The 19,681-nt window shown below is 41.1% G+C and overlaps 1 protein-coding gene across 1 annotated transcript in view; it reads left to right on the forward strand.

Moving 5' to 3' along the window:
- The first annotated feature begins 2,427 nt into the window (after positions 1 to 2,427).
- PCNX2 (pecanex 2) overlaps positions 2,428 to 19,681 on the forward strand; it is a 304,964-nt gene continuing 287,710 nt past the window's right edge. The window contains exon 1 of the mRNA XM_052640516.1: positions 2,428 to 2,580. Coding sequence (XP_052496476.1) covers positions 2,428 to 2,580 — 153 coding nt within the window. The remainder of the gene's footprint in view (positions 2,581 to 19,681) is intronic.

Consider the following 19,681-nt stretch of genomic DNA (forward strand, 5'->3'; position numbering starts at 1 on the left):
AAGGAAGAGATGAAGGAGGCAGCCACTCCAGATTGATAGGTGGCAGGTTTAATAAGCAAGGGAACTTATATATGAGGCTTGTCTTGGGTGGCTAAAAGACAGGCAGATTGCCACAACTTCCTGCCAGAAACTTAAGAGTTTACAGAGAGGCCATAATGTATACAGTCTAGATGGTCTCAACCACATATTATTCTCTCAAGGCTGCATCCTTGAAGTGGCTCCTAGCATAGGAACAGTGGGCAGAACATACACTCCAACAGTCTGCTTGTGCACCTCCATGGGTTTCCTGGATGGCTCAGCAGGTAAAGAAGCTGCCTGCAATGTAGGAGACACAGGAGACATGGGTTCAATCCCTGGGTTGGAAAGACCCCCCTGGAGAAGGAAATGGCTACCCACTCCAGTATGCTGGCCTGGAAAATCCCATGAGCACAGGAGCTTGCTGGGTTACAGTCTATGTGGTTGCAAAGAGTCAAACATGACTGAGCAACTAACACACAAACAAGCAGCAGCAAATGTATATTCAGTCCTATTAAATGTGCACACAGCACACTTAATTCCAAGTCTTTGTTGATTTGTCTGTCTCCTCTTGTAGTCTGTGGACTCCATGGTAGTGACTATATATATATATTTTATACTTGCTTTCTCTGTCTTCAGCAAAATGCCTGGCACACAGAAGGTGCTCATTAAATATTTTGATGAATCGGGCATGAATGAATAAAGGCACTTCTTCAATGCAGGGACAGATCTGTTGCATGGCTATTCCTCCTAGACCGAAGCACATGAGATGATCCTTTAATGTGGATCTTTCCTGTGGAGTTGATTGACTGATTTATTCATTAAACATTTATAGAGAGCCTGATAGGTTTCAAGTAATGAGTCCATATAAAAACAAGTATAGTATCCCCTGAGTCTATGAGAAAATGATTTTTCCAGTACAGAAAGCAGCATTAGTACATTTTGGTTAGTCATTCCTGCAGATGAATGCTGAATAGATTAAGGAGTGGTTAAAACTGAAGGTTTACATATCAGTGTGAGTTTGGACTTTCATGTCCCAGACCTGCTGTTGGCCCTTGCCTTGCTTCCTTTCTGCACAGGGAGGCTGTGTGCCTGTCCTGGGCCTGCCTAAGGCAGCCATGCTCTAAAGCTGCTGCAGACCAGAGCGTAGCCAGGGCGTGCCCAGGTGCGCATTTCAGGTGAGGCAAGCAGGAGGCAGAAAAGGCATGTGCTGAGGCTTGGCACCTTCTAATCCTTGTTCTTCTTCAAAGATTCCAACTCACACAAGCCTTCCTCCGCTCGTTCCTAAGGAAAACAAATTCCCTTTTATCTCCAGCTTCCCAAAATTTGTTCTCATCAACAATATGAAGCTCATTACTTTAGGTTATCAATTACTAATGATGAGGGCTTCCTTCCTTTATTCTAAGAAGGCAAGTTCCTCTTAATTTCTTCCCTGTCCAAAGCCTGCTTTCAGAAGAGAATCGGAAATTTCTCTACTATAAAAGGTCAAAGATTATTAGTTCAGTGATACCTTTCTAGTGGATCATCCTCTCTAAATAGTATACCCAATGAATGCCTGAGATTATGTTCTAGGAAACGTAAAAAGACAAGCAAACTGAGGCTTCTGAAATTATTCCCCAAAGGTGGTTATCTTCTTTATCTGTCAAGTTTGACAAAGTGGGGGGTGGGTGGGGAGGGAAAAAATCAGGGAGGAAAAAGCTCAGTGTCAAGGGCGGAGGTAGAGTTTAGCTAAAAGAACGTCTGAGGTCAGCGGTTAATTAAGGAGAACGAAACCGTGTAGGCAGTGCTCAGAGGAAGAAATTACACTGAGCGATGTGTGACAAGAGCCGGAGTTACATAACTATTTTGGTGCAGGCTGCAAAAGAAAGGAACTTGTCCTGGTTTATCTCTTCTGCATTAGAACATCTTTGATTTTTAAGCCCTTCACATTTCCTATTAGAAAGATGGGGACGAAAAGGAGGGGAAAGTGGGCAGAGGCAAAAAAAGAGGCTGGAGGGGCTCCAAAATTCTTCTTCCCCCGCCTCTTTCCCCACCCCCCGTCCCCGCCGCAACCGCGCACCTCCCCTCCCCCGCCACCGGGAAAGCGATGGAGGGACTCTGGGCGGGCGCTGGGAGGAGCCTTTGGAGCATCCTCAGAGCAGCCGCCTCTGAGCACCATGGGAAAATCCTTCCTCCCTCGGACATGGCGCCCACCTGCCCGGTGGCAGCAGCCGGCTCCGGCGCCGCGATTCGCGGGTCCGGGCAGAAAGGCAGTTGGAGTTTCGGTCGTGGGGCGGAAGGAGCTGGAGGGGGCGGGGGCGGGGAAGGTGGCGGTGACGCCGCCCGAAGGCCCGCGTGTTAGAGCTGAGGGCGTCCGGGTGGCGGGCGCCGGGCAGCGGGCAGCGCGGCGCGTGCTGGCCCCGGCGCGCAGGCATGGGGTCCCAGGTGCTGCAGCTGCTCCGGCAGGGCGTGTGGGCCGCGCTCACCGGGGGCTGGTACCACGACCCCGATCAGAGCAAGTTCACCAACAGCTGCCACCTCTACCTGTGGCTGTTCCTGCTCCTGCTGCCCCTGGCTCTGCACCTGGTGAGTGGGGGTTGGGGGCCAGTCAAGCCCTGGGGAAGCCTGCGAATCTGCCTTCAGGATGGAAAGGATTGGCAGTGATTCCTAAGAGCTGGAATGGAGAAAGTCTTCAGGAATTTGGTACAGAGAAAGTACAGGGAAAGGATCAGGGAGGGACTCCCCCGGCAGAAGTAGAAAGGACTTTGGGGGCTCTGGGAGTCATTAAGAATTGATGCTAGCTGTTCCGATGAGTCAGACTCTGCTTGTTACTGTGCAGTGTAGAACCGATATTATATGTGAACAGCCCCAGGCCCCTTGGCTGGGTAGCTTAGGACAATATTTAGCATAAGATGCTGTGCATGATAGCCAGAAGGCAAATGAAATGTTAAAGGCAAAGCTATTTCGTTTGTTAATCTGTTACCCTTTTCTTCCCTTTCCTGTTTTGCTTTGGGAAAGCAGGTTCAATGATCAGTTACTCCATTTGCAGTTTCCACACCACTCTGTAAAGAAATCTGTAGAAAAAAGTAATGATGAAGAAATCTAATGTAATTTATTTGACCCTTTAGTGAGGTTACACAGTTGAGTGCTTGCTGAATAACTGCATAGATGACCTTCATAGGTAAACAAACCCAATTGAAACAGTGTTTAACCCTCTTTGAAAAGCTCTACAAGTAAGGTGCTCTAGGTCATGTGAGATGTGTTTGGAACTGAATTTTGATATGCCTATTGAAGGACTTAATTTCTAAAACATAGCTTGATCATGTTCTCCATAGCAAAAATCTTCAATGAGTTTGCGTGGCTGACAGAGTCCCATTTTGCCATTAGAGATTGTCTGTGATTTCTTTCCTATTTACTCTTTGTGGTAGTTTATCCATAGGGTCAGAATTCTGGCTCTGAAGTCAGGCTGCCTACATTAAATTCTGGGTTCACTCCTTACCAGTTCTGTGAGCAAGTTACTTTTACTTTACCTGATTAAAAAACTTTTATCCTTAAAATAAGAAAAATACTAAAACAGTGTTGTTTTGGGGCCTATATCAACATGTAAAGCTATCCATTCCTCTGGCTTTTGACCTGGGATTGGATGCAGACCTGGTGTAAATTTCTGTTTGGCTACTTATTAGTTGTTTGACCTGTTCTTGGCCTTAATCTAAATCTTACTTTGTCACCCTTAAAATAGATGTGATAATGACCATTTCATGGGAAGAATAAATAAAATTTCATGTAAAAAACACTTAATAAAATGGCTGATCCTTGGAGACCCTTTAATAAATTTGTTTCCTTTTCTTGTGTGACCTTATCCTTCATGTTTTCATGGCATAGAGTTCCCCATGTTTTCTCTTTTGCCTAGAGGGGCAGCACAGGGGAGAAATGAGCCAAACTTGGGTGCAGTTCTGGTTCTTCTGCTCACTGGTTGTGTGAGCTTGTGCTTCCTGGTTTGTGTACCCAATAGCAGCAGCCTTACAGGGTTCATAGGAGGATTGAATGAATTAATGAATAGAGGACTGAATGAATTAGTTAACAGTTGATTGAATGAATGAATCAAACTACTTCTCAGTACTGTTTTCTTTCCACATCATTCACTTGCCATAATCTGTCCATTCTTCAAAACCCAGTGGAATGGCCATTTCTGTCTAGGTATCCTTGTTTCCACTTATCTAATTTCTTTTCTTTTCTTTTTAATTTCTTTTCTCTCCTGCCCTAATACCATTCTCTATTTACTGTCAGTACTGTGGGATATTCTGAATTCTGTACTTAGTTGTTGGAACATGTTTTTTAGCTCTACTCATGGATTGTGAGCTTTTTGAGGACATGGGTTTTGATTTTGTCAGTTCATCTTGGTTTTCCTTGTTGTACCTAGCAGAGTGCCCTGTTTTTGGTTAACAGTGATCTCATACATAATAAACTGGTGGAAATAAAATCAACCTTCCTGTCCTTCTGTTCCAGTCAGTATTAGGTTGTCTTTCTCACAGCACATTCTGAGCATTTCCTGATAATGAAAGCAATACATACTTCACTTCTAATCCTACTCCTCAGCAACAACCAAATTAATGTTTAATATAATTCCTGCAGATTTTTTTTTAATGAATATGGGCTCCTTTTTACATAACTCCTTTTAAGATTTGATGTATGCGTATGATCAGAACCCTTAATTTCTACCTAATTATGCTTCATTGAGTAGCTTGATTTCTGCTTTATATTTGTGAATAAGAAACTGTCCTTAGCTAAATTTCTCTTTAATGATATTTCAAAGTAAGTTTTGGCTAAATTTCAAGAGTTTAGAAATCAAAAAAGTGATACCTTAAATACTTTTGTATCAGGTTTTCTGGATCAAACCAGTTATACTGAAATTTTTATATCTTTATGCATTGTGCTTTTAATCATTACAGAATCATTTAATGTGAGTGCATTCATTATATTGCTGTTTTCTAATAAGAATGATAGCCTATCTTATTGAAAAAAGTGCAGGTAGTCCTTTTCTTTTTCTGGTCTTCTGAAAATTAATTTAGAAATGAAAGATCCTTTTTCCCCAGTGGAGGATTCTGTTCTCTGGGTTTTGATGCCTAAATATATTTTTCTGCACTTCAGTGCCGCCTGAGATTGTCACTATCCTTCTCTGTTCCATTTATGAGAACTTAGTCCAGAAAGATCCCTGGCTGCTTGCTGACAGCAGGGACATATAAAGTTCTGTTATTTAAGGGAAACTGAACGTTTCTGGACTTCTCACAATTTGTTTAAACAAGCTTAGTCAAGACAGTTGCTCTGTAAGAAGAATCCACCCTTTAATTTAATGGGGACTTTGAATAGGTAAATACAGTTTTTGTTATTATTTATCAAAGCAAACTGATCTCTAAGCCCTAGCATTTATTTAGGTCTAGGTGGAAAATAGGCTATTTATTAGCATTCATAAACTATATATTTTCAAGAAATGCTCAAAATACATACCTAAAAACAAAGGTCATTTTAGAGCGTTTGAAAAGAGCTTTACTTTGATTTATTATCAGCGTAATTTTAGTTTGGGCAAGCCGAAAGATCCATTTGTCGTCAGAGATGTTTGGTTTCTCATTTATTACACATGTTCTTATATTTATTCTTTGAAGATTCATGTAGAGCTTTAAAATGGGAACACCCTGGGCATGATTCTGACCCAGAATAAGTTCTGGCAGCACCAGACTAGTGTAAAAGATGTCCTTGCCCTATTACTTATCAATTGTGTGATTTTGTGCAAGTCTCTTCACGTCTCTGGGCCTCAGTTTTCTCATCTGTAAAATGGCTTTTTTTTTTTTTTTTTTAGATTAAGCCACTGAGATCCAGAGGGCATAGGTTACTTGCCCAAGGCCATCTAGATAATTGGTAGTAAAATTCAGAATTTTAGCTGAGGTCCTGTTGTCTCCAAGTCTTTGGCCTTGTCATAGCACTGTGTTACCTGACCTGATATACTGATATACAAGAGAGAATTTGAACTCCCTGAAGCAGTGACCTGTCCTCAAGTGAAGTTCTGAGCATCTGGGAGGTGGTAAGGTCAACCTGAATACAGGAAAAAGTGGGGTGGAAACTTTACATTCTTCAAGACCTCATATAAGGCATTATATATTTTTATTCTTTATTTTATGGTTGTGGCTTTATTTTCCCTCAGTTTTTTTTTGTCTTTTAGCCAGACGTACTTGGCTTGCCCGGTGGCACTAGTGGTACCAAAGCCACCTGCCAATGCAGGAGACAGAAGACGTGGGTTTGATCTCTGGGTTGGGAAGAGCCCCTGGAGGAGGGCATGGCTACCCGCTACCCGCAAGTACTCTTGCCTGGAGACTCCCACGGACAGAGGAAGCTGGCGGGCTACAGTCCACGGGGTCGCACAGAGTTGGACACACTGAGCTGACTTAGCACGCAGGCACTCTCTTTCCAGGTCTGCTTTTTAATTTAAACTTGAAGACTGTTTGCTTGGATAAACACCACTTCGTTTCTAACTGCTGTAATGATCATAAAGTGGATCTTGTCAGGGCCGTGTCGCCCCAGACATACAGTGGGTGGTCCGTGCACAGTGGTCGTCATTGTCACACCCAGCTGGTAACCCTTCTATCACGGTCTGTGACCACCCCCCATTTGGGTACATAACTATTTTTCTTTAGGTTCTGTATTTCTTTGGCCACCCCTATTCGCTCCTGCTTCTAACACAGAAGATGCCTTTATGTGAATTACGGAAACGCGGTCTGTCCAAAAAGACACCCTTTCCTGGCTCTGGACCCGGGGGCTGCACTTCAGTCACCATTTAACCGTGTCAGCTGGTGGCCTTTGTACAGTATGCAGCCTGCTCACCCTGACACGACAGGCCTGACCGGTCCACTTGATTGTTGGTACGTTGTTGGACTGCTTGGTACACTGTTGGTCCAAGAGGGTACCTCTCACCCTGGTCAGTCCTAGCGCTCATATTCAGCTTCTTCATGAGAAAGGCTTTTTCTGCTGTTGAATCACATGGTTCATACTTAGTCTTCTTTGATTTGTAGAAGCTGTTTTCTCGTGCTTCTACTTCTGGTGACTTTATTTATACTCACATTGAGATGCTTGATGCTTTACACTTTCCCATAATCCACTTGCGTGTCTGAACTTCTTTCTTCCTCCCCTCAGCTGCCTGAAACAAAATCAGTTTGAGGTTGAGGGATGCTTGAAGGCAATCTTCTCTGGGCCCTGGGCTTCCAAAGAAGTGCAGACCCAAGCCTTCTAGACTCGGGCCGAATGCCATCCCTTGCAGTTGTCTTAAAAAATTTTGCCACTCCAGATCATTGTTTGGACTGTGTGTGCAAAGAGCTTGGCTCCATGGGGACTTTGCTTTCCTGGCGCAAGCACTTTTGCCAGAGATGTCCCTCTCTGTTGGGCATCCTAGGGTTGTCTTCAATCTTTTCAAGTTAATATGGCCTTTCTTGAGTGACCTTGCCACCTTCTGCAAAATTCCTTCTGCTCTTCCTTATCTTCTGCCATTTAGGCACATGAACGTCTGCCAGCCACTTGTGTTTTTGTGTCTGTGATTTAAAAAAAGCACCTGCCTTGTTCTAGGATGTCGGCCTCTGCAACACTTCACAAAAGACTATTGTTCCTCACTTTTCTTTCTTTCAAATATTGCAAGATCACGACTAATTTTCTGGTGGTAAAATTTATTATGTCCCCAACCCCACCTGCACTTCCCTTTCTCCCAATTAGTGACTAGTTTTATTTGGATGCCACTCTCTGTAGACATATTGTTATTTTTCCAATTGTAATGTTTAATACTTTATTTAATACCCTTGGGGTGATTTCTTTTGCATGGAAGGTGATATTTATCAGGAGATTATTGTTTTCTGATTTTAACCAGTTGGTGTCTCAGATTATTCCTTTTACAGTTAAACCAACTTTCTTGTCTTTTTTTTTCTACTCTAAATCTCTTTTCTACATCCTACAGAAGAAAAAAAACGAACTAGTTCTTTTCTAAGTTTTTAATTTAATTTAATTTCTTATTGGAATATAATTGCTTTACAATGTTGTGTTGCTTTCTGCTGTACAACAATGATATATGTACACACATATCCCCTCCCTCTTGAGCTCCCTGCCAACCCCCCATCCCACCCCCCTAGATCATCATAGAGCACCAAGCTGAGCTCTGTGTACAATACAGCAGGTTCCCATTAGCTCTCTGTTTTACACATGGTAGTATATATGTATCAATCCTACTCTCCCAATTGTCCTACCCTCCTCTTCTCCCACCCTCCATCTCTACATCTGTGTCTCTATTCGGTTCATTTCAATTCAGTTGCCCAGTCGTGTCTGACTCTTTGCGACCCCATGAACCGCAGCATGCCAGGCCTCCCTGTCCATCACCAACTCCTGGAGTCCACTCAAACCCATGTCCATTGAGTCAGTGATGCCATCCAGCCATCTCATCCTCTGGTGTCTCTTTCTCCTCCTGCCTTCAATCTTTCCCAGCATCAGGGTCTTTTCAAATGAATCAGCTCTCCGTATCAGGTGGCCAAAGCTTCAACATCAGTCCTTCCAATGAACACCCAGGGCTGATCTCCTTCAGAATGGACTGGTTGGATCTCCTTGCAGTCCAAGGGACTCTCAAGAATCTCCAGCACCACAGTTCAAAAGCATCAATTCTTCTGTGCTCAACTTTCTTTATAGTCCAACTCTCACATCCATACATGACCACTGGAAAAACCATAGCCTTGACTAGACGGACCTTTGTTGACAAAGTAATGTCTCTGCTTTTTAATATGCTGTCTAGGTTGATCATAACTTTCCTTCTAAGGAGTAAGTGTCTTTTAATTACATGGCTGCAATCACCATCTGCAGTGATTTTGGAGCCCAGAAAAATAAAGTCAGCCACTGTTTCCACTGTTTCCCCATCTATCTGCCATGAAGTGATGGGACCGGATGCCATGTTCTTAGTTTTCTGAATGTTGAGCTTAAAGCCAACTTTTTCACTCTCCTCTTTCACTTTCATCAAGAAGCTCTTTAGTTCTTCTTCACTTTCTGCTATAAAGGTGGTGTCATCTGTATATCTGAGGTTATTGATATTTCTCCCGGCAATCTTGATTCCACCTTGTGCTTCCTCCAGCTCAGCGTTTCTCATGATGTACTCTGCACATAAGTTAAATAGGCAGGGTGACATATACAGCCTTGATGTCTCTATTCCTGACCTGCAAATAGATGTATCTGTACCAAAAAATGGACTAATTCTTAATGATATTCAAAATTTTTCCTTTTTTTCTGATGGATTTCTCACCTTTAACATTGCTATTATTATAGGTAATAGTAACAGCCAGCACTCTTTGAGCACATATAGACTGGCACTGTTGGAAGAGCTCTGCGTGAACTAAAACATTTCCTCCTCTCGGTAAACCAGAGAGCCATTGTCATTATTCCCACTTTACAGTTGATGAAACTGGCATGGAGAGGTTGGTTAAGAAGTTTCACAATACATGGCTAGTTGTGACCTAACCAGAATTAGAGCCCAGCAGCTGGAGTTGGTACCTACTCAGCCATACCACCTCTAATCCAGGTAATTTCACAAGTTAACTTTTCCTCCATAGTCTTTTGCACATGCTTAGTGTCTGGATCTCTTCATGCCAGTGTGCAGAATATTTTCCAACAGGGGATCTATTTTTTTGCACTTTGGCATGAAGAGATTCAACCACTGAGTATGTGCAAAGGACTGTGTAGGGAAAGTTACCTTCCTTCCCACACTTGTCTCCAGTACGTTTTTTGAGAGGCAGCCAGCATATACTGTCTCTTGTGTGTTCTTCCAAGTGACATTTGGTCACATGTGACTGAGTTTGACTTTGGGATTCTGAGGTTTAATCCCAAAGCAGCCTTTGTCATCCACTCTCCTTTTAATTTTCTCTGTAGAGAGTTCTTTCTCTACTCTTAGATAAAAATGTACAAGGCCTGTGACTTCAGGTCACAGATAATACAAGGCCTTATAGTTGCTTTAAGTAACAAAACACAGATTTGATTGGGATTTCAGCTGGTCCAATTCCATATGGTGATGCCAGGCTTCAGCGATATGAGGATGGCCTGGTCGTTTTTCACTTTTCTCTCTCACATATTGGCTGATGTTCTAATGCCTTTGGCATCGAAGAGTAGGAAAGTTCTTTGTTAACCAGTGCGGTGGTAATCTGGCTGTCAGCTTTTGAAACATGGCTTGCATTTCCAGCTGACTCTCTCCAGTGAGGTCCTTCCATATGTCCTGTAGAGACCCTGTTCTCCTTGCCAGGTTTCTCCTACCCACAGTTTCCTTGAGGAGGGTTGCTGTATCTCTATTCTGCCTGGTTGCTTACTCCTTCCACAGTTCTTTGGCACGTGGCAGTCCACCCCAGATTTCTTTTGGTCCATGGCCCATCTGAACTTCTAAAGCAAACCCTGAAGTCATTTGCACACACAGTCTATGCAAATACTCACATATTCTCTCCATGAACAGACTGGGAGGGCAACCAAACCCCAACATATCAACTTCTCCTTCATCCCTCCATCAGAGCAACTAGCCAGCCAGTCTCTCATCTTTTAGTTCTTCTGGGAAAACTCAGGCATCGTACTTCTTGTCCTAATTGTCAGGACCATAATAAGACTCTGGGTGGTCCCACCAAAGCCTTTCTCCTGGTTGTGCGGGAGAGATACACAGGGCTCACTGAGTACCAATGGGGCCCTCTGACAATCTTCATGAGTCCTCTCATTCTGGACTCCATTACATCCTCACTTTGGGTGAGGGATTTTAGGGTCATCTTGCTCATTGTCATCACCTATTTAGAAAGTTTCTGGATGTGCTTTGTTCCAGAAGCTGTCCTGGAATCTGATATCTATCCTACCTTGGCTCTTTAGTCAGCACTTCTGCACAACTGTTTTGTGTGCAGCCATTTATCTGTACTACATCTTGTTTTTTCCACTTTATTTTTGACAGCATTCCATGGAGAGCTACTTCATTATTTTTAATGTCAGCATGGTATGCCACTGTGTGTGTAGAGTGATTTATTTGACCTGTCCCCTACGAAGACTAGAGCTTCGGCTGGTGGCTCAGATGGTAAAGAATCTGACGACGGTGCAGGAGACCTGGTGTGATTCCTGGTCTGGGACGATCCCCTGGAGAAGGAAATGGCTACCCACTCCAGGATTCTTGGTTGGAGGAAATGGCTACCCACTCCAGGATTCTTGGTTGGAGTATTCCGTGGACAGAGGAGCCTGGCACGTCCATGGGGTCGCAAAGAGTCAGACATGACTGAGAGACTTAAACTATGAAGATTATTTTAAGTTTTTCAGATGATATTTAACATTGTCTATTTCAATTGTGTCTTTCAGTATTTGAGCATGTATATAACAGTCAGGATATGCTGATAAGTGCTGATGTAACAACCTCAAAATCTCCCTGGTTTTACCATTTTAAAAAAAATTTGTATTGTATGTCCAACATGGTTAGTTGGGAATGGAGAGCATGGTTAGGAGGGGGTCCTGCTTATCACAGGCATGTAGATTTCCAGGCTACATGCCCATTGCACTCAGGCTTTTCTTCATCAAGACTTTTCTGTACTCCAAGGGCAGTGGAAAGTACAGTCCTACTGTGTGTCCAGAAAAGAACTGGACCTATTTGTTGGACCTATGTCTACTACATCAAAGTGCCAAGTGTTCAGCTGGATATTGGGGAAACAACAGGCTAATGATACATTGGTATCTCTACTTGTTAACAGGTAAAGATAAACAGATATAAATAACAATGATAACTTATTTCAAGGGAAGTACAAGATGCTTTACAGTAAAGATGGAAGGCCTCTTTCTGGTTTTGGTGTTTAGAAGGGCTTTGCAAAGGAAAGAATTTCTAATCTGGAGTCTGTTGAGTGATTAAGAGCTAGTCAAACCAAGATAGTAGACCGTGAGATTGTTCCTCAGCATGGTGAGATACAGTGATGAGTTATTTTTCAGTCAACTTTGAGGTAGGATATTGTTTTTTATCCCCCAATTTTTATTTTTGAAAAATCCCTCATCTACGGAAGAGTTACAGGTATAGCACAATGAATGTGAATACTATACACCCTCCATTTTGAGTCACCGGTTCTCAGTGTTCTGCCATGTTAACTTCACCACTCTCATGGTTATACAGTTTAAAATCTGCTGAATCATTTGAGAATAAATCACAGACATCAAGACACTTCCCTCTAGAAACTTCGTCAGGAATCTCTTAAGGAAAAAAACATTCTCTCATATAATTGTCGCACTCATAACCATTGATATAACGCCTTGTCAGATATATAGTTCTCATGCAAATTTCATAGTTATGCCAATAGTGTCCTGCCTAGCTGAGCTTTTGGTTTTGTTTTTCTGGATTTGAGTTTCAGTCAAGGATTGCACATTGTTTTTAGTTGTGCTGTCTCTGTCCTTTGTTCTAGAACATGTTCTTCAAGTCTTTTTTCTTCGTTTTTGCTTTTATGCCAGTGAAAGTCGTTTTGCAGAAGGTCCCACAATTTTGATCCTTTTTTATTGCATCCTTGTGATTAGATGTGTGATTATGCATGTTTTGGAATGAATACTAAGTGATGTGTCTCGTCCTGATCATATCAGGGCCACCCAGTGTCTTCTCCCCCATTGTTAGTGCTGTTAAGTTTGGTCATTGGTAAAGACGGTGTTGGTCAGATTTCTTTGTTGTAAAGGTACCCACCTGGTTTCCCCTTGTATTTAACAAGTAATCTGGGAGAGGAAACCTGGAGATTGTACATGTTATTATAAAGTCAGAGTGAAAGTCACTCAGTCGTGTCCGACAAGTAGCCCGCCAGGCTCCTCTGTCCATGGGATTCTCCAGGCAAGAATGCTGGAGTGGGTTGCCATTCCCTTCTCCAGGGGATCTCCCCAACCCAAGAATTGAATCCAGGTCTCCTGCATTGTAGGCGGATTCTTTACCTCCTGAGTTACCAAGGAAGCCCCCACATATCACCCCTCAAAATTTTCATTCATGATTGTACCATAAATTAATGATGCTTGGCTAAGATAATAACCTTAATGATGGCTGCAAAATGGTGATTTTCTATTTATTGGTTAGGTATTCTTCTGTGAAGAAAGGCTTTCTTTTTCTCTCTGCCCTATAATATTGTCATGCTTATTAGTGTGGTCTCATAATTTTTTTTTTATTCAATGGATATAATTTATTCTTACCATCATTATTTTTTTAATTAAATATTTTATTTATTTAAACTAGATTTTAAAAACAATAAGTATAGTTGATTTATAATTTTATTTTAGTTTCAGGTATATAGCATAGTGATTCAGTATTTTTACAGATTATATTCCATTAAAAGTTACTACAAAATAATGGCTATAACTCCCTGTGCTGTATAATATATCCTTGTTGTTTATCTGTTTTATGTACAGTAGCTTGTGCCTCTCAGTTCCATACCCCTATATTGCCCTTCCTCTTTCCCTCTCCTCGCTGGTAGCTACTAGTTTGTTCTATCTGTCTGTGAGTTTGTTTTTGTTTTGCTCTATCCATTCATTTGGTTTATTTTTTAGATTCCACATATAGGTGACATAATACAGTATTTGTATTTCTTTGACTTACTTCGCTAAACACAGTATACTCTTAAGTTCATCTATGTTATTGCAAATGGCAGAATTTCTTTGTTTTTCTGGGTGAGTAATACACCATTATACATATATATACACTCCTATAACCCCACTCCAATACTCTTGCCTGGAAAATCCCATGGACGGAGGAGCCTGGTAGGCTGCAGTCCATGGGGTCGCAAGAGTCGGACACTACTGAGCGACTTCACTTTCATTTTTCACTTCCATGCATTGGAGAAGGAAATGGAAACCCACTCCAGTGTTCTTGCCTGGAGAATCCCACGGACGAGGAGCCTGGTTGGGCTGCCATCTGTGGGGTGGCAGAGTCGGACACGACTGAAGTGACTTAGCAGCAGCAGCAGCAGCATACCTCTACCAAAACAAAATCTTTTTGTTAAGTTCATGAGTGTTTTGTGATTTTTATTATTATTACTATTGTTGTTATTACTTTAAGAACACATCGATAATGTGCTGTGAAAGTACTGTTTTCTAAAGTTACTTGGATTAATTCTTTAAACAATTTTATTGAGATATAATTGACATATAATGTCACATTAGTTTCAGGTTTACAACGTTGTAATTAATATTTGTATAGGATTGATTCTTTATTTTTATTTTTTGATTTGTTTTTATGGTTATGCTATCAACTTGATATACGATTAAGCTCATCTGTGATTAATTCTAATTTTTTTCCTCCATCCTTGTTGATTTAATAATTTTGAGAGGTATAGAACAAGTTAAAAAACACATTAAAAAGATATGCCATTTTACTTTATCAAAAAATGTCTCTGGCTCTTGAGTGAAAATTAGATTCGGGAAAGAACAAGATAGCTGTGGGAGGTTTGGAGGCTGTTTTCACTAGTCTAGCCCAGAGAGAATGTTGGCAGTAAAGATGGGTAAATGTGGTCTAGTTTGATAAGATTTAGTGATGCATTCACTTTTGGGGTGGAGAAACAAGTATAAAGGTAGGAATCAAGGGGGATGCCCAGTTAATTGGTTTGAGCAATGGGTATACCGGGTACCATTGACTGAGATGGGAAATGATAGGTAGGAAAAGACAGTGGTGAGAAAGGATGTGAAACCAAACACCTCATTTTAGACGTCTTAGCTCGGACTTTCCTTTTAAATATCAAAGTAGAGAAATTATTGACTAGGTAGTTGGATATAGCTGTGGGGAGCTTAGAAAAGCAATCTAAGCTAGAGATACGGATGAGAAAATCATCAATTATAGAGATTATATTGATGCCAGGGGACTGAATGAGAACATGTAGGAAGAGAGAAGAGGCCCCAGGAGCTGTAGACTCAGATGTAAAGCAAAGAGGAGGTGTGAGTGAGACAGGGGGAAAGCTAGGAGTGTGACCTCTTAGAAGCAGAACGAGGAGAACGTTGCAAAACGTAAGCAACTGTGTTGAGTGCTGCTTAGAAAATTGGATTAAATTGTTGTTTTTAGAGATGTTGACAAGAACATTTTCAGTGGAGTATTGCAGAGTAGCAGTCTGATTGCTATGGGTTTAAGAAGCAATGGGAGATGAAGAAGTGAAGACAGGTGGGAAAGACCATGCTTTCATGCAGAGAGTGAGAAATAGTGTAGTGCAATATATAGAGACAGACGTGGAGTCAAGGGAGACCTATCCTCCCTCCAAGTTTGGAGGAATCTTGAGGATGAGGATGCGATTTGAATTCCCCCGTGGTTCCTGGAGAGCTGCTTCATACACAGTGGATAATCGAATCACTCTTCTCATTAATGAAATCTAACTCATATGGGAATTCACAATTTTGGAAGAGTGTCTGTGGTCAGTTGCATTTCAGTATACCCACTGCAATGTGGTGGCCTGGATCCAGATCATTAAAAATGGAGCTTGAAAACCAAGGTGTTACTCCTAGTATTGAATTGCCTTAAAGTTCAAATTATGCTGTTGTTTTTGTGACAACCTTTTTTTTACTACTTAGATGGCAACAAAAGAGAATATTTATGTCATTTATGTAATAAATACAATCTTTTCCCCATCATAGGAAACTTGGATTTAGAATGAAAAGACCATTGACTGATTTTACTTCATTTATTGATTTTGGGTGATCTTAAATACAAAAAACAAATATAGAAATGTTGGGACTGTGAAGGACCTTGGGAATATTTTATTTTGGGTTATATGTATATTTAATTCCTTTTTCCAAATCTTTATCATCTCAAAAGAAAATGAAGAGAGCTAATACTTATTTCCTACTGGTATTCCTAATCTTTTGATAACTTATTCTTCCTTCAAAGACTACAACTTGAGATCTGTGAGTCTGTTTCTGTTTTGTAAATAAGTTCATTTGTATAATTTCTTTTTAGATTCAACATATGAGGAATGTCATATGATAAGGATGGGGGAAGGGATAGTTAGGGAGTTTGGGATAAACATGTACACACTGCTATATTTAAAATGGATAACCGACAATTGTATAGGGAACTTTGCATGTGGCAGCCTGGATGGGAGGGGAGTTTGAAGGAGAATGGATACATGTATATGTATGACTGAGTCCCTTTGCAGTCTACCTGAAACTGTCACAACACTGTTAATAGGCTATATACTCCAGTATAAATTTAAAAGTTTAAAAGATAAAAAGATTACAATGCAATACTTAATCAGGGAGGAATAAAAATCAGAAAATAAGAATCATCCCTGAAACAAATATTTTACCAAGAAAACTGTTGGGCTTATTTCATAATTATTTTTTTCTTATTATATATTAACATTTCTCACTGTCTAGGCAAGCAATAAAAACATTTGCTCTGTAGCTCTTTACTCACTTCAAAACACTGCATCTGAATTTATTATTCCATGGCATTGATGAATGGTGCATAGATGATGAGGATGGTGATGGTGATGAGTGACTCAAGCATTTGGGTGCTTAAGTACCAGAAAATATTAGTAATATATTAGTACAATAGTTAACAATCCTGTTAGGAGCTATTATTCCCATTTCACAGCAGAAATAGATATTTATGAAAGCTCAATAGATCGCTGGGAGGAATATCAATAACCTCAGATATGCAGATGACACCACCCTTATGGCAGAAAGTGAAGAAGAACCAAAGAGCCTCTTGATGAAAGTGAAAGAGGAGAGTGAAAACGTTGGCTTAAAGCTCAATATTCAGAAAAAGAAGATCATGGCATCTGGTCCCATCACTTCATGGCAAATAGATGGGGAAACAGTGGAAACAGTGGCTGACTTTATTTTGGGGGGCTCCAGAATCACTGCAGATGGTGATTGCAGCCATGAAATTAAAAGACGCTTACTCCTTGGAAGGAAAGTTATGACCAACCTAGACAGCATATTAAAAAGCAGAGACATTACTTTGTCAACAAAGGTCTGTCTAGTCAAGGCTATGGTTTTTCCTGTGGTCATGTATGGATGTGAGAGCTGGACTGTGAAGAAAGTTGAGCGCCGAAGAATTGATGCTTTTGAGCTGTGGTGCTGGAGACTCTTGAGAGTCCCTTGGACTGCAAGGAGATCCAACCAGTCCATTCTGAAGGAGATCAGTCCTGGATGTTCATTGGAAGAACTGATGTTGAAGCTGAAACTCTAATACTTTGGGCACCTGATGCGGACAGCTGATCCATTTGAAAAGACCCCGATGCTGGGAAATATTGAAGGCAGGAGGAGAAGGGGACGACAGAGGATGAGATGGCTGGATGGCATCACCGACTCAATGGACATGGGTTTGGGTGGACTCCGGGAGTTGGTGACGGACAGGGAGGCCTGGCGTGCTGCGATTCATGGGGTTGCAAAGAGTTGGACACGACTGAGCGACTGAACTGTACTGAATTGAGTAGCTTCTCCAAGGTTGTAAAATTATTAAATGGAGAAAAATTACAACATGTAAACATGCATAACTATCCTAAATGTTTATTTATTCACCAAGATTTTTGAGCACCTATTTGCTACATACCAGGCTAGGTGTTGAAAGAATAATGTAGAACAAGACAGACCTGGTCTTGTCCTCATGGAACTGACCATCTTTGAATGACTAATTAAGAATCAATGATAAAAATGTAAATACCTTGAAAAGCGACAAAAATAGACAACTGACAGAGAAATATATATACATACATATATTTTCAATAAACACATGAATGATTATTTTAGTAATCTAAGAAAAGTAGATATTAAAATAATGTGATTTTGGCATATCTGGGTTGCAAAGATTTAAAAGGTAATACCTAATATACTTTAAACAAATAACCATTCTCAGAAATTCAGAGGGCTATATGTATAAGATGAATCACAATTCATTATAATAAAAGACTAGAAATAGGTATCAATTGATAGGGAATGGGTTAATGAATTATATATGGTACTTTCAAAGTGGAGTACTATGCAGTTGTGAAAAAGGGGAATGGGACAGTAGACTGCTATAGAGTGATCTCTAGGATCTATTATTAAGGAGAAAGAGAACAGAAGTTAAACTTAGGCTAGAAATTAGGAAGGAAATAGAAAGCACTTACCTTTTTGTTTTTAAGAAGACACAATAAAAGGATAAATTAGGAAAAAGCGAATAGAAAAGTAAAGGAAATAGACTGGAGGATATCAACAGAGCTGGCAAAAAGGAATGAATCTTATTTGATAGTTTGGGGGCATACTCAAGCAAAATCTATTTCAAATGACTTTAAATACGGAGTTTCTAGGCCTACTGGAATATAACCTAAAGATAAAAACACCAAAAACATCTTAAATTGCATTTGGTTATCTTATTGTCATCAAAAAGATTTTATATTATTATTTTGAAATTATTATATTTATAGATCGATGATGACAATAAGAAACTGTGATTAGGAATCAAGAGTTCAGCAATAAGAGAAAACAGGTACAAATGAAATCACAGAAGTTACTTAGAACCTTGTAATCTACCATTTGAGTTGGAAATACCCATCTGAAATCATGATTTATTTTTTTCTAAAAAATGCATATTTTTAGCTCTATTTAGACTGAGGCCAAGAGGAGAAAGGAGTGACAGAGGATGAGATGGTTGGATGGCATCACTCAGTGAACATGAGTTTGAGCAAACTCCAGGAGATAGTGAAGAACAGGGTGGTCTGGAGTGCTGCAGTTCATGGGGTCGCAAAGCAACTGGATAACAAAACATGACTTAGCAACTAAACAACCAAACACCTAGAATCAGTGATAACCCAATAAGGATGCACAAATCTCACAGTCAGATTCTGGTCTTTAAGTACCATTGTCTTCTTAAAGATAGTAGGATTCTTTGGAGAAATGGCCCATTCTAGGTTTGGTCCAGAAAACATACAAGAGGAACCTAAAGTCAGAGAAACTGTTGAAGAATACTAGGGTCATGTTGAAAGGCTTTGGGATTAAACTTGTAGGTGCTGGCCAAAGATGGGTCAGTTTGAGCATCCATGGGTCATAATATAATGGTGTGCGTTTAGAAGTAGGGTGTGTCCTATAGGAAGACAAGACGTTGATGCTGTCATATAGAAACTGTACCGGATGCCAGAAAGACTCAGTTGTCCCCCCTACAGTGGCTGGTATGTGGGCAGAAAGACTTGCCCCCAGGTCAGCGACCAATCTGTGGTTAGCCTAAGAGTGGGATGGACGGAGGGCCTCAGTGTCTCCATCTGCGAGGAACTGGAGAAGCAGGTTGATGCCAAGAAAGAGGCATACAGCCCTACTCCTATCCCTTGGTTATCAGAGAATCTTCCCTTCTTAGAAATCTCCACTCCCATTTTGCACAGAAGTGCACCCCCTATGCCCACCACCAGACCTAATTCTTTTAGCCCTTTCCTTGCTCTGACTCAGGAGATTGGGGCCATTGGTCCCCTTTCCATCATCCAGTGCCTCTTGAGGTGCTGGTCTCCTCACGTGATGTCACTGCTGCAGGATCCTCTCTCCCTCGCAAGGCCCACATTTGTCATCTCAGGAGCACTTACCAAGCAGCTAGTGTGGGAGCCTGACTCCTCACAATGAGTCAGCGACTTCTCGAGACTTCTCCCTGAACTTGGCTTTGTCAGCTCCTAAGGAAAGCTCAGTTCATCAGTTTGGGAAGATGAAAAGA

The sequence above is a fragment of the Budorcas taxicolor genome, chromosome 5, assembly GCF_023091745.1.
Source record: "Budorcas taxicolor isolate Tak-1 chromosome 5, Takin1.1, whole genome shotgun sequence".
NCBI lineage: Eukaryota > Metazoa > Chordata > Mammalia > Artiodactyla > Bovidae > Budorcas > Budorcas taxicolor.